At 45.9% G+C, this 15,020-nt stretch overlaps 1 protein-coding gene across 1 annotated transcript in view; it reads left to right on the top strand.

The window, feature by feature from the left end:
• The window catches only part of LAMB3 (laminin subunit beta 3), a 48,147-nt gene that overhangs the window by 22,419 nt on the left and 10,708 nt on the right, over positions 1-15,020 (top strand). The window contains exons 7-16 of the mRNA XM_028734457.2: positions 491-554; positions 1,249-1,436; positions 3,023-3,143; positions 4,160-4,348; positions 4,943-5,098; positions 8,623-8,819; positions 9,764-9,875; positions 10,145-10,517; positions 12,042-12,202; positions 13,826-14,034. Of these exons, the coding sequence (XP_028590290.2) occupies positions 491-554; positions 1,249-1,436; positions 3,023-3,143; positions 4,160-4,348; positions 4,943-5,098; positions 8,623-8,819; positions 9,764-9,875; positions 10,145-10,517; positions 12,042-12,202; positions 13,826-14,034 (1,770 nt within the window). The remainder of the gene's footprint in view (positions 1-490; positions 555-1,248; positions 1,437-3,022; positions 3,144-4,159; positions 4,349-4,942; positions 5,099-8,622; positions 8,820-9,763; positions 9,876-10,144; positions 10,518-12,041; positions 12,203-13,825; positions 14,035-15,020) is intronic.

Below are 15,020 nucleotides of genomic sequence, written 5' to 3'. Positions count from 1 at the left end.
GGTTCCCCACCCCTGCTCTAAATCATGCAGGGAATCTACCCAGACAAGGCTTATCACTCCAGAGGTTATCACATAATTCAGCCTGGAGGAGCTGTACAACTTTGTTTAATGTGCAGTCCCACAAGTGCTTTGTTTCAGTGCTGCTTTTCCATGTGAGTAATGCATGAAGAGGGCTTGTGTTATGGCTTTCTTTAAAAGGAAAAAAAGTATTGTGGTTTAAATCTGTTTCATGGGATTTTAATTGTTGCTGCCATTTTTTGGCAAAGAGAGGGAGGGAGGGAGGGAGAAAATATCACACAACCCTCTTTTGGTGGGTGAAGAGACTATAGTCTTCCTTGTAGCAGTAATTCAGTGCAAAATCGCCATTTTAGTGCTAATGTAAATAAGCATTTGCCTAACTGGGAAGTGCCGTTGATAGTTTTTAGAATGACAGGATAGAAAATCTCATGCTTTGACTGCCATCTTTTCCCCCCTCCTCTGTTCTTCTAAGGTTGAGTTCAACCCCATTGGTCTTGCATCTGGGATGAGGACACCTCAAAGCCAAAAAATCAACAGTATGTACATATTATTTGTGTCTGCTGGGATGGGGAAGCTTTTGGGGGATTTCAGGGAGCAGAACTTGTTTAGGCACCCAAGTGGATGGTTTATAAAATCCGGTGCCTGAGCTCACTTTCTTGCTCCTCCTTCCGCATCCCCTTTCCCTTGTTTGTCCTATTTTTTAGATCATCAGCCTGAGGGCAGGTCTTAGAAATGAGCTTTGTAAGCTGCTCTGGGAGCCTTTTAAGCTAAAGAGCAGGGTGAAAATTATTTAAATAAATTTGACTCCTTCATATACCAATGGGGTCAGTGATTTAAGGTTCCTGTGTCTTTTGTGCTGACCTTCATCTGACTCCAGCCCTGACAGCCTCACTCAGACTTTTGGTGTGCTCCTCAGTGCCAGGTGGCAAGTGGTGTGTGCTTTTTTAAGGCCCACCTGGCCTGGCAGGTGCCAGTGATGTTTTGTCCTGGGAGGCCCAGGCACTTGCCCAAGGATCACAGTTGCTGATGCTGGGCTCAGTTTGTTAAATGTGGTTATTGGGACCTAACAGTTACGTTGTTTGTACTTCCATGTATTAAGAGGAAAACCACATCCAACGGAGTTCGCATCTCCCTTTCTCACTTGGTCCTTGTTCCAGGAGCTAAAGCCTTTAGGTCCCATCTCACTGTGTTTGTGTTTCCCTTCATTGCTCTTTCTCTTGTCTCCAAAAGATCTGGGCCAATTCACCAACTTGAGAATCAACTTCACCCAGCTGTCGCGTCCTGTGCACCAGGGGTACCGCACCCCCAGTGCCTTCTATGCCTTGAACGAGATGCAAGTGAAAGGGAGCTGCTTCTGCCACGGACATGCAGACCGCTGTGCTGCCCTGGACGCTGCTTCTGCAGGACACAATGTTATGGTGAGGGTGAGGACGGGGAAAGGTTGCTACAGATCTATGTATATCAGTTCTATTCTTCCCAGTTCTATTCTTAGATTCTCACAGGCCTGCTCTGCAACCTGACCTCTCTCGACGGTTAAATTTGTCCTTAGAGGTTTGTAGCGATACACCAGAAGCCCTCTGTGCTTTTGGAAAGCAGATAGTGTTTCCTTGTATTATGCAGAGTGCAAGTGGCCGAGATGATAAAGGTCTTGCCATCTTCTCTGCCTTAACCACAAAAAGAAGGTATTTGGCATAGCACAAAGGCCAACCAGCCTGCTTCAAATTGCATTTCTGACTATCTTTAAAAGGTCAATGACCAGCTGCCCTTGGGCTCTGTAAGGCAGCTACTAGCTTCTTTCTAACTGGGCTTCTGGGGCTGCCCAGAGGGCTGAAAGGGAGGGCAGAACAGAGAGTGGTGTACATGTTCTCCTTTGTACATCCTTCATTCTGTAGCTCATTTTCCCTCCTCATTGTAGACATCATAGCTCCTCATCATAGCTCTTGGAGAGGAGAATGGGCAGAAGCAGAGAATGGGGATGGTGGAGAAAACCATTTTGTTCACATCTTGAGGCGAACCTATCCACCATTTCACGCTTCACACCAAATCACAGCAGAACGCAGCAACTGTTTGAAACGTGCACTTCTCTGAATGTCGCAAAGCTGTTTTCCAATCAAAAACCACCTGCAAAAAGGCACATGCGAGCAGAAAGTGTGCCTCAGACTTGAACATATTAGTGAAAATAATGTACCAAAGTGCATTATTATATTAGAGAATATGCAAGCATGTGCATTATTGGACAAAATGAGGAGAAATGCACACAAATATGTGCTTTAATTTTTGTGTGGACTTGAAAGGAAAATGCATTGTTGCAGAAATGAGGCAAACTGAACCTAAGACTGGGAAAAAGAAAGAGCAACTGAGACAGAATCACCCCTGCCTAGCAAAAAGGACTTGAGAAAGAAAATAATGCTCTGTCTCTGTGGTCCCTTCAGATGGGATATGGCTCCATTGGGGCACAGAGGAATGTGTGCAAAGGGCAGATGAGAGGGAGTTTTCTCTTGCTTTTGTGCACAGGAGAGTGCAAATAATATTAGCCAAACAAAGTGACAGGCTTCTTGCAGGGGGGAGAGGGTGCCTCAGCACACCCCCACACCTCGATTTATAGGTGGTTTGCATCTAGATATAAAAGCAACATGGCTTCCTTTATTGTCTGGCCTGGAGCAGCTTGGACTGAACAGGAGTTTCCAGACAGGAACTTCAGAGTTAAGCCTGAACTGTGAGAGGCAGCACACACAAAGAAGAGGGATTACACAGTATGGTTTTTTAAAATGGCAGCCGTATTCACTCTGCTAAGCTTTTCAGCCCTGGGAGTTGCAGGGATCATCAGTATGGTCTTTTCTTTTCTTTTGCTTCTGATATAAAGTGCTCTGATTTGGCACGAATGCAGAAGAATATGTCCCTCCCCGCAATCAGAAGAGACACAATGTGAGAATTCATAGCATACCGTAGAAGAGCAGGCTGATCTATGATACCCGCAAAGCAAAGCTTTCTTTGCATCTTCTAGGTGAATGGACAGTGTGTGTGCCAGCACAACACTGCTGGAACAAACTGCGAACAGTGTGCGGCTTTCTACAATGACCATCCATGGAGAGCCGCTGAAGATGGCAACCCCAACGAATGTCACAGTACGTATGCCTCTATCTAACTTCCTAGGGAAACAGACCACACTTTAACTGAGCAAAGCTGTCTTGGAAAGATAACTGGAGTTTATAAAATACAGTGGAACCTTGGTTTTCAAACGTAATCTGTTCCGGAAGTCCGTTTGACTTATGAAACATCTGAAAACCGAGGATCAAAGGGCTGTCAGCAAGTTCAACGGGGAAAATTGAGAAACACTCCTCGGAAGCCGTTCAACTTCCAAGGCACGTTTGAAAACAGAAGCATTCACTTCCGGGTTTTCGATGTTCGGCTTCTGAAATGTTTGGCAGCTGAGACGTTCGAAAACTGAGGTTTGACTGTACATACTTTGTTCATTGTAGCCACTGGAAATATTGTGGTTTCTCCAATGCTTTTTTTATGGGAGGGGGATGCAGGGGTAGACATACCCCTAAACATTTTGCGAATCTTTGTACTTTTGTCCATTAACTGTATTTAGTTTTCCCGATTTGAACTGTAAAATGGTGATTTTCTTGAGTCAAAATGAGAAAGAAAAAAAAAGTACTGGGTTTCTCATCAGTTATGGGATCTGCAGATTCCTAAAAGGGTGGAGGTGATCAGGGAAAGGGGAAGCTGAGGTAAGAAGTACAGGAAGGAGTGTTTAAAAGAATCTACTAGCAAACATTTTTAAAAAGGCTGAGGCAGATGAGAGGAGAGCTGTGATTTCCATTTGCAAAGAAGCTGTTTCTTGTCAAACTTCCTCCATCAGTTTGGAGAAAACAGGCAAGTTTGGGGAAATTGCAGTGTGTGTATAGAACAGTGCTGGTGAATTGATGTTCCCTAAAGTCCTAAACCTTGCACCCTGGCTGTTTTGCATGTTCTGTGTGGACCCACAATGTGATAAACCTTATGGATTTATACACTTGCTGTAGAACTAACTGAAGAGGGAGGCCCAAGCGCCACCCAGTGGTGAAGTTGAAAAGTATAGGCACTATTGTTTTCCTTGAACTTCGTTTCAGAAATGGCTTTGTCTCTTTTCTCCTAGGGTGCAACTGTAACGGTCATTCTAACAAATGTCATTTTGACCCAGCCGTGTACCAAGCCAGTGGGGGTGTGAGTGGGGGCGTTTGTGAAGACTGCCAGCACAACACGGCAGGGAGGAACTGTGAACATTGCAAGACCAAGTTTTTCCGTAATAAGCGTTTTGAACTTGATCACCCAGAAGCTTGTCTCCGTAAGTGGGTGCTTAAGCATTTTCTTCATGAGTTTTTGCATAATCTTTTTTAAAAGATAATATTTGAATATGTAGTCTGCCTTATTCCAATGGTAGAGAGAATTCCCCTGTAAGATTGGTGCTCAAAAGAAACATTTTCTGTATTTTAAGTTGAATCTGAAGTGTAGCTACGCCTCCAGATTCTTCACGTCCTTCCTTGTGTCCCATCTTTGGAACTCAAAATTCTTTTTCTGAGTCTCTATTTTGGTAACTGGAGGAGATGATGAGGCTTTCCTCTTACTCCCCCCTGAACTAGAATCCTCAAGTTCCAAGTGCATTTTCCTATGCATTTAAAAGGGAGGAGCAGTAAAGCTGCCTTGCAGCTGACCAGAGAAAAATGAACGGGCTTGTTTTCCGAAATTTTTTGTGCCAATTTCAAGTGTGAGAGAGAGGAATCCTGAATGGGCAACCCTGTCTGCAAATGAAGAGTGGGAGAAAGAAATGATGAGGAACAAGGCAGTGCTAAACCCCTATACAAAGCTCAGGTTTTGATGACACCTTTTTGCTTTGGCCTGTACCTTTAAAATTTGTTGATTCCATGTCTTCTCTTTTTAGCTTGTGAATGTGACCCAGATGGCACTGTTCCTAACTCCAGTTGTGATCCCCAGACGGGCCGCTGTGTCTGTAAGGACAACGTGCAAGGAGGCCGTTGTCATTTGTGCAAGCCTGGATTCACCCAGTTAACCAACTCTAACCCCCAAGGTTGCAGAGGTTAGTCACATTTCAACCATGCCAAGCTAGATGTGGGCATGGTGAAGATAGCCACCTCCTGCTGTTTATTAACAATCAAACGTTTATTTCTTTGGGAGAGCCCTTTATACACTGTGATAGAGATAGATAAATATGTAGATTAAAGCTATCTAAACTAGTAGCGATCACTACATCCCATTACAATTCATTCCATACATGAAAACTGTACAGTGGGTGAAGAAATTCTTCCCTTGTGTTTGTTTGGAACCTATAGCCATTCTCATGTTTTGAGAGACAAGCATTTCTTTCTCCACTGTTCATAATTTTATAAAGCTCTCACATGACCCCTATTTAGTTACCTCAAAGGCCCCAAATCAGTCAAACACGTGTCTTCATGGGGGATCCACCCTCTTTGGTAATCCTTTCTCTGTAACTCAAGAGACCATAATATTGGTGAAGCTCTGCTTGTGCTGTTGCACTAGTATGAATGCAGCACATAAGCTGTGGGAAGATCAATTCAATGTGAGCAAAACCTGGACCATTTTCACACAGCCACCACCAGCAAGCCAGCAGTCAATCACACTGGGCAAGTTGAGTTAACTCTTTATTAGCAAAAAAACAGGATCTGCACAGGGCTGTCAGGTCTAATGAGCATAGAAACTCATCTCTGGTAGGTCTTGCCACCTTGAAGCAGTTGCTGAAACTGCTGCCCAAGTCCCCTCCTTTCTGGGGTTTTCCCTAAGCAATCTGAGACTGCACCTGTGTGAAGCTATCTCCTGGTTCTGGGAGACCAGGGGTGGGGGGTGGGGTGGAGCTTGTTGCAGCAGGAGGGGGAGACACTCATGCCTCTTCACCAGCTGGAGTTGTCTCTCTCTCTTGGCCTCCCTGCTTTCCTGCTTTAGAGCCAGTGTGGTGTAGTGGTTAAGAGCGGTGGACTCGTAATCTGGGGAACCGGGTTTGCGTCCCCGCTCCTTCACATGCAGCTGCTGGGTTACCTTGGGCCAGTCACACTTCTTTGAAGTCTCTCAGCCCCACTCACCTCACAGAGTGTTTGTTGTGGGGGAGGAAGGGAAAGTAGAATGTTAGCCGCTTTGAGACTCCTTAGGGTAGTGATAAAGCGGGATATCAAATCCAAACTCCTCCTCCTCCTCCTCCTCCTCCTCCTCCTCCTCTTCCCCTGATAAAGAACTTCTCTCTGCCACAGACTCTTCCTGCTCACTAAACCCTGCTACCTCTTCACCTTCCAACACCTCCTCCTCCCAGTCTTCTCCCTCTTCTCCCTCTAACCACTCATTGTTGTCCCACCACTAGTCCCCTGGCTCTAAGCCGCCTTCCCCTGGGGGTTCCCCAGCTGATTTCTCCCATCATTTCTCTGCATTCAACCAGTCCACAACAGCATACTATGTAAGGGCAATCTAGCTTAAAAAAAAATGTTTTTTTAAACAGAGCAGGTTGAAACATTCAAAACATAGCCCTAGGAAGATGGAAGAAGAGGGAAAGAGTTTTTCTTTCAATTTCACACAGATCTGAAGATCTTAACGCTTATCCTCCAGGCAGGTCCCTTGCGGCATATGGTTTCAACTGAGGCTTGGCTTACATAACCAATCTCACGTCTCTAGATCCACCTTCATTTATCCGTCGCAATCTCTTGGGCAGACCTTGCCTTGCTTTAGATTAAAATGAAATGTAGCCTCTGCAAGTGGCTATACTGATGGGTTTCAGCTGCCTCCCAGCAGGTGGCAGTAGCTGCTTTGCTAAGCTTGATCTTGGAGAACAGCTGCAGAACATGACAGCAATAGCTGGACAGAATCACCTTGGGGAAGGACCGTAGCCTAGTGGCACAGCAAATGCCTTCCATGCAGAAGGTTCCAGGTTCAGTCCCCGGCATCTCCAGCTGGGAACGTTCTCTTCATGGAACCTTGGAGAGCTACTGCCAGTCAGTGTGTGAGGTGGACTAGTTTGCTGGCTCAATAGAAGGCAGTTTTGTACGTTCCTGCCATTATTCATTAGAAGCCTGACCTCCTGTGGTCAGCTGAGGGGGGGGGAAGGGTCTGTGCTGAGGAAACAAATCTAAATTCATGGAACAATATCTGCTTGGATATGACTAGTATCTGGAGTGGTAATGGGCACTGTCTGTCACAGCCTCAGTTCAAAACTGTAATTGATTAGTGACGTTGCTAAAGAGTGCATCTCCTTAATTTGAAATGCAGACCTTGGTGTCTCATGATGCTCAGCTCCAGTCTGAGATGCATGCTTTGATAATTGCAATGTCTGTGGTGACATCAAGCATGAAGAGCAACCAGCCTTCATTCTTAATTTGATGCTGAACTGATTTAGTAAATTTCTATACCACCCTTCATCTAAGGCTCACAGGGGGGTTTACAATATAATAGCACAAAAATGGATAACAAATGAAAACAATACCCCATCCGTCACACAGTTTTAAAAGCCATAGATTGTTTAATTAGCCAAAGGCCTGGGAGAAGAGGAATGTTTTCCCCCCGGTGCCTAAAGATGTGTAATGACGGCACCAGGTGAGCCTCCCTGGGGAGAGCGTTCCTCAAGTGGGGAGCCAGCACCCGCCCACTGCAGATGTAAAGGAGAAGTAGAGCTGTGTGTTGTCAGCATATTGCTGACAATGTACTCCAAAGCTCTGGGTGACCCCACCCAGCAGTTTCATGTAGATGTTAAACAGCATGGGGGATAAAATTGAACCATGAGGAACCCCACATTGAAGGCTTCATAGTGTGGAAGAGCACTCCCTGAGCACCACTCTCTGGAAATGTCCATCCAAGTAGGACTGGAACCATCGCAAGTGGTGCTGCCCTCAACTCAGACATCTGCCCCAGATACAGTGGACAATGGTATTGAAAGCCCGTGAGACATCAAGGACACATTGATGAGAGGTTGAGGACATGAGGATACATTTCCCCTGTCTCTCCCCCAACAGAGGTGGTCACGAAGGGTGGCCAAAGCAGTTTCTGTGCTAAAACCAGCCCTAAACATTGACTGAAATGGTCTAGAAAATCAGTTTCCTCCAACAGCACCAGGATCTGGTCTGCAGCCAGATGGGTGGGGATCACCGACACTTCCAGGGAGATCCTTTCCTTCTTCCAGATCAATGTGTTGCAGGAAGTCTATAGCAGAGCTGGGGACTGGAGGCGAATCTGCCCCCAACACCCCTCCCTATCTGGCCCTTTGGACGTTCCCCTTGCTTGGCTGGATGGAAGACAGAGAGGGGTATATAGAAAATAGCCTACTGCAGAAAGGTCACATTTACATTCATTGGCCCACCTTCTTTTGCCCCTGGCTCCACCTGCCATTGGCATGACTTTCAAAACCTGGAGCCAGCGCTGAAGGGAAAGAATTTTAGAACAAGACTTTGCTACTGGCGGACTGAAGGGTTTCATCAGCTTTGATTTTATCTATTTAATTCTATATCACCCTGTACCCACAGGTTCACAGGAGACCTGATACCTCCTGCGCACACCCCAGGAGCATCCCCCAGTAGTTCCGACACAAATGCTGGCTCCTTTGTTTTCCAGATTGTGCCTGCAGTGTTTTAGGCAGCCGCCGCAACGTGCCATGCGACGACGAGACGGGCCGCTGTTCTTGTCTCCCCAATGTGGTGGGAGACAAGTGTGATGAATGCGCTGCCAATCACTGGAAAATTGCAAGTGGGCAGGGCTGCCAGGCTTGCAACTGTGACCCTCAGCATTCACGCAGCCCTCAGTGTAACCAGGTACTGCCCAGGAAGCAGCAGTGCAGCAGCTTACAGCTCTAGAAGTGGGCGGGAAGAGGGAAATTCTGAGCCATTGCACTTTGTAGCACCGCGATCAGGGCATTGTCTTCTTAGTCCTGCAGAGAGAGGGGGAAGCTGTTTTGCTCAGTATCTAGGCTACCGTTGAGAGTACTTAGTACATTCGGTGGTATTGGGTGGTAATGCTTTCTGCAGATTTTACTAACTGAGGCTGTATATCTGGGCATGGGGGTTGCTGTTGCCTGTTTGAATTAGGGATGGAGGAAAAATTCATTTTAAAGCAAAGTGGCCTCATTTGCTGGTCCCTGATGGCTATGTGGATTAAAATGCAGCTGTCCATCAGATCACACATTTCTCTGGATTTTGCGAGGCAGTTTTTAAAAATGCACACGAAATTTATGTTTTATGGAAAAATGCACACAACAATGCATATTTGTGGGGGAGCATTAAAAAGCATATAGGACTGTGGCTGGTAACCAATTGACTTTTACTCAGAGTAGATCCATTGAGATGAATAAGCCTGAGTTGGTCATGTCCATCAATTTCAATGGGCCTCCTCTGAGTAGGAATAGCATTGGTTGCAATCCCATGTATTTAAGGGGAAGGAGGAGTACAACATGTGTACCATTTAAATGTAATTTTTCTTTTGCATTAAAAAACCCCCAACACTGTAAAACTTAGAATGTAACAGACCTAAAACTGAACATAATGCTCAAATACATGTGAAACTGACCTGTAAACTGTCCTACCACGAATGCTTTCTCATGAAAAACAAGCAGCTGAGGCCGAAGTTGGAGCTTTTCTTTGTAAACCCCTTCTGGAAGTCAATTATTCTCCAGACCAACAGGCCTAACTCTGCAGTTCTATGTCAAATTCTATGCAGTTCTATGATTTCCTCCCTGGCATCCTTCTCTCTTGTTCTGCAGTTTACAGGGCAGTGTCCATGCAGAGAAGGCTATGGGGGCCTGACATGCTCTGCTCCTGAAGTACGGGTTTGTCCGGACCAGTCTTATGGAGATGTCAGGACAGGATGTAGAGGTAAGGAATGCAGGTTGCACCCACCTGTAAACCACTGGGTATTTAAATGGTTCTTGCCACCTTGCTGTTCCATCTAACTCAGGTCTGGAGGAGCCTGTGGCCCTCCCAATGTGGTTGTAGTTCATCTCCCACCTTCTCTAACAGCTGGCTGTTGGGGAGAAGAGTGAGCAGCCAGAGGGATGCACTGTGGAAATGTCAGCCTGTAACCAGCAAGTAAAGCCTGTGACTATTTTTGAGGGATCCAGACCCTTCTTGTTCTCTTTCAACAGCTTGCAACTGCAACTTCCAGGGCACAGAGGAAATGGGCTGTGACAAGCTGACAGGCAGATGTCTTTGCCGTCCCGGCTTTACTGGAGACCGCTGTGACCAGTGCCAGCGGGGCTACTGTGGCAACTATGACCACTGTGAGGCATGCAACCCTTGCTTCCAGGCCTATGATGATGAGCTCCATAGGTTTGGCTTGCGCCAGGCCACCTTGAAAAATTCCACCCAGCGGCTTCAGGTGGGGACAATGAGCTCCGGCTTCAGCACCCGCCTCTTAGAAGCAGAAGGTGAAGTGCAGCTCATCCAAGGGATCCTGGGAAACCCCCTCTTGACGGAGCAAGGGCTGGATCAGGTGGCCAATGCCATTGCTACGATCAGGTGAACAGGAATTGCATTCTACTTACTGGCAGCAAGCAAGCATTGTCCAAAGCATGCAGATAACAATCTCTGATGCTTTGCTTTTAAGCAGTCTCTCTTCTACTTAATGGGTAGAGCATGAGATGCTTAATCTCAGGGTTGCAGTTTCAAGCCCCACCTTGGGCTAAAGAGGGGCCCTAGTTCCTTGCCAATCCTTCCTTGGGTGCCTCCAGACTGCCACTGTTTTGTGAGAGGGATTCAAGGGCATATTGTAAATGGAGGTTTGTGAAGTTGGATTAAAGTGCTCTGTTGTTCTAGTGAGACAAATCCAACTTGAAAAAGAGTGGCTAGGAAAATGACAAGGAAATGTACTTAAAAATGTGGGTAAGACATATGAATGCCAGCCAACCAATCAGGATGAAGGCTCATTGTTACATTAAAAGGTAAAGGTAAAGGTACCCCTACCCGTATGGGCCAGTCTTGACAGACTCTAGGGTTGTGCACCCATCTCACTTAAGAGGCCGAGGGCCAGCGCTGTCCGGAGACACTTCCGGGTCACGGAAGTGCTTGGCAGGGGGTTGGACTCGATGGCCCTTGTGGTCTATTCCAACTCTATGATTGTATGATTCTACGTGGCCAGCATGACAAAGCTGCATCTGGCGAGCCAGCGCAGCACACGGAAACGCTGTTTACCTTCCTGCCAGTAAGCGGTCCCTATTTATCTACTTGCACCCGAGGGTGCTTTCGAACTGCTAGGTTGGCAGGCGCTGGGACCGAGCAACGGGAGCGCACCCCGCTGCGGGGATTCGAACCGCCGACCTTTCGATTGGCAAGCCCTAGGCGCTGAGGCTTTTACCCACAGCGCCACCCGCGTCCCGCATTGTTACATTACTGCCCTGCAAACAAGATAGGAATGAATACTCAAGAAAGACCTCACATAGTCTAACCTCTGTGTAAACTTTGTGCAAACAAAGTGGAATGAATGTTCAATAAGCAGATCATCTGCAGGAGCCCCTTGATTCACAGGCAGTCCATGAAGAAGTCAGTCTTTTAGTCTCTCATAGGGGCACAGAATACTCATGACATGCTTTCATTTGTTTCACAGTATAAAATCTGTGAAACACTGTGCACATTCAAGGTGGTAGCCAGCTGCCCATTCAATGATTATATGTTTGAATCAATTGTTTTAATTACTTCATCCACTTCAGTCCTTGTCTGTTAATTATTATAAACTGCCCTGTGATCCTCAGATGGAGGGTTGTATAGAAAATTAGCAAACAAATAATAGTATTCAATTAAAATTCTGTTCTGTCCCTTCCGTTACATTTGTTGTCCTACATTTGATACCAGTGGGTACTCGGCTGCTGATATATGAGTCAGAATCTTCAAGCTTTATTTCAAAGAAGTGCCACTGATTTCATGGGCGTATGTTGGCATGAAGGTTTTAAGGGCAGTAATTGCTGGATGAAAGAAAGAGAATAATTACAAGATGTAGGCGGAAACCAAAACCAACTATCCTGTTTTGTTTTGTTTTGTTAATTCCAGGCACACCATTGAAGGTTTAAGACATGAAACACCAATCAGGGATGAAGCATCCTCTTTATCCATAGATATGGATAATCTTGATAGAAGCCTGATTCTGATCATCACTGAGTACCAAAACAAGAAGGCTCAGTTTGAAGCCAGCCGAAGCACAGATGTCTCAGGTATAACACCTGTGTTTCAACCACTACATTCATCAGTTCATACATAAGCGGCTGTATCTCCTACTGTAAATATGGACAATTATCTGATTAATGGGCGGCTTTGCCATATTGTGGATTTTGTGTCCTGCCTGAAAGAAACTGGAGAAGAGAGATCTTCAACTTAAGTCAGACTTTCGCAATCTTTCCCACTTCTCACTTTTCCTCTTCCAACCCTCCCCCCTTTGCATGTAAGAGTGGATCCAAGCACAGGAGCTTATATCAGAGACAACATTGCACTCTCACAAAAGCACATTTCCTAGTGACCCTCAGAGGAAGCTTTGGTCATTTGCACACAGCGCTTTTGTTTTCAGCTGCTTAAAAATGGCAACCTACTGTGGATGGAATATATTTCTTCTTCTTCCCCCCTGTGTTAAAGGTGTTATGAAACCGGCCCCACCGCTCAGGGTGTGTAGCCTCATCCCACTAGCATATCTAGTAAACAGATTTTGCAGTGCTTCAAAGTAACTTAATAACTCTACATCAAAAAGAATGACTTTCAATTGACCCAGTGACTCCAGTCTCAGGAAGATCTGCAAGGCGTTTCTAATTATTCTTCTCACTCACATCACACAGCCTATAGTTCTTCCCAGCAAAGTGCTGCTCTGAGGCTTTCCAGACACACCCCAGTGGTATTAGTAGGCCATTTCAAGAAATGTATGTTTTGTTTCTGTTCCTGCTTGGTGATCTAATTAGAAGTGTGCAGAACATCCTCCCCTCCAGGGAATTATCACCAGTCTGATTGAAACTTTTTTTTGCTTCCCTTGAAAATCAACTGGATGTTTCCCTTGATTAGGAAGCTCCAAATTAGCTTCCGGATTTTGCTGTAGGTGAAGTGTGATGTCAACTCTGGATGTACAGTGGTACCTCGGGTTAAGTACTTAATTCGTTCTGGAGGTCCGTTCTTAACCTGAAACTGTTCTTAACCTGAAGCATCACTTTAGCTAATGGGGCCTCCTGCTGCTGCCGCGCCGCCGGAACATGATTTCTGTTCTCATCCTGAAGCAAAGTTCTTAACCCGAAGCACTATTTCTGGGTTGGCAGAGTCTGTAACCTGAAGCATATGTAATCTGAAGCGTATGTAACCCAAGGTACCACTGTAATATATTTACTCTGGAAGGCTAAGGAGGATGCAGCACTGATCCTCCAGCACTTTCTCAAACCTACATGTTCACTTACTGCAGTAGCTTCAGTTTTGCCTCCTTTTCTGAACCTTTTCTGAACCCTGATGGAAGGAAGGAGGTGTGTCGGACCACATACCTCAGCTTGCTGAGTTCTGATGTGAATCTTGGAGCTGCAGGTGGCAGAGGCACATCTCTACTATACCATGTACAGTACAGCTTAGCTTTGTATAATACATTTTCAAAACAAAACACCAATGCAAGAGAAAAACAGCCATTAAGCAGTTTCATGTGAATGGCGATTGGCAAGTGCTTTTCAGCTGGCGTCCTTGTGATTCACTGCTCTGGCAGATCCTCCTTCCTCCTTTTTTCAAGGTAGAACTCCATACCAGGAGGCCTTGGAAAGGAAAGCTGCATTGTGAGTCACTAAGCCATCTAAACATCATTTTTTCCTTTGTTTCCCTAGGAGCATTCAAGACACTCAGCTCTGCGCATCAGACATCTTCCAATGCCAGCTTGCGCATAGCTGGCTCTTCCAGGCTGCTGGCCCAGTCTGTGGAAAACAGGCAGAGTGCTGAGGAGCTAGAGAGTGATCTTGCAAGCCATGGGTCGGGACTGGAGGCTCTGCAGGCTGAAATGGCCTTCTCTCCAAACTTGACTCCTGCCATTAATAAGGTGAAGCCAGCAGTTAACCTCTGCCAAAGGTGCCACTGCATAGCATCATTGCTCAATTTGCCTCATAAATTGTTACCCAGTGAACACTGCTTCCTATTGTTCTGACTGCAGCCCAATAATGGCTGCAGACTAATGAGGCGGAAGGTTGTTTGGGGCCAAAGTCTGTTATTGTTATTGGGGTTTTTTATTCCTCTTTTCTGCAGTTCTACTATTGCCATGGAGACTGATGCCAGCATCTCCAGTTTAAATGAAAAATCACCCATCTAATCTTGCTGCATTTCAGCGCAAGTGCTCTCAAATGAAATTTATGGGTGTGGAGGAGTTGGGGATATCAGGAATCTCAACTGCCTCTGGATCTATTTCTCTCCTGTGAACCCTACAGTTGTTCCTATTTGGGGTGGGGAGAGGATGTCTGCTTTCCTCCTGGAGTAAGGGTGAAGGACCTCCAACCCAAATACCCAAGGCAGCACCCATTGACTCTCTGTCCCTTGAGACACTTTCCAGGCCATGTTCCTTCACCAGCCAAGAACTACGCCCCTTGAGTGCTTTGGCCTGGCCTGCCTTTTGCTTGCCAGGATGGAGGAATATGTAGATATAGTGTGTGTGTAGAAATCTCTGGATTTTGTGTGACTGGAATGTAGTAAGAAAAGGTAGGGCTTACAACAGTTGCCCTGTCCATTTGTGGCTCTGTGGGGCTGCAAATGGTTTCTTTTAGCTTGCTGCTGTGGCAGTGCTTTTAATCCCTTTCTGGGAAATTTTACTTAATATTTATGAGAATCCAAATCATTATTTGTGTATGAAGTATTAAAGCAGAACAGCAATGTTCAGCTCTCTCTTTGGGGCTGCCCTTGAGGTTGACCTGGAAACTGCAGCTAGTGTAAGATGTGGAGGCTGCTCTGGTCACCTTTTGCTATCATGTTACCCCGCTGCTGGAAGAATTGCACTGGCTGTCAATTAGCTGCAGGAAATTGGATGGAATGGACTTA

Source organism: Podarcis muralis, chromosome 5 (genome assembly GCF_964188315.1).
Source record: "Podarcis muralis chromosome 5, rPodMur119.hap1.1, whole genome shotgun sequence".
In the NCBI taxonomy this organism is placed as follows: domain Eukaryota; kingdom Metazoa; phylum Chordata; class Lepidosauria; order Squamata; family Lacertidae; genus Podarcis; species Podarcis muralis.
Note: the sequence above shows the minus strand (reverse complement) of the source record. Positions and strands in the feature narration are given on the sequence as shown.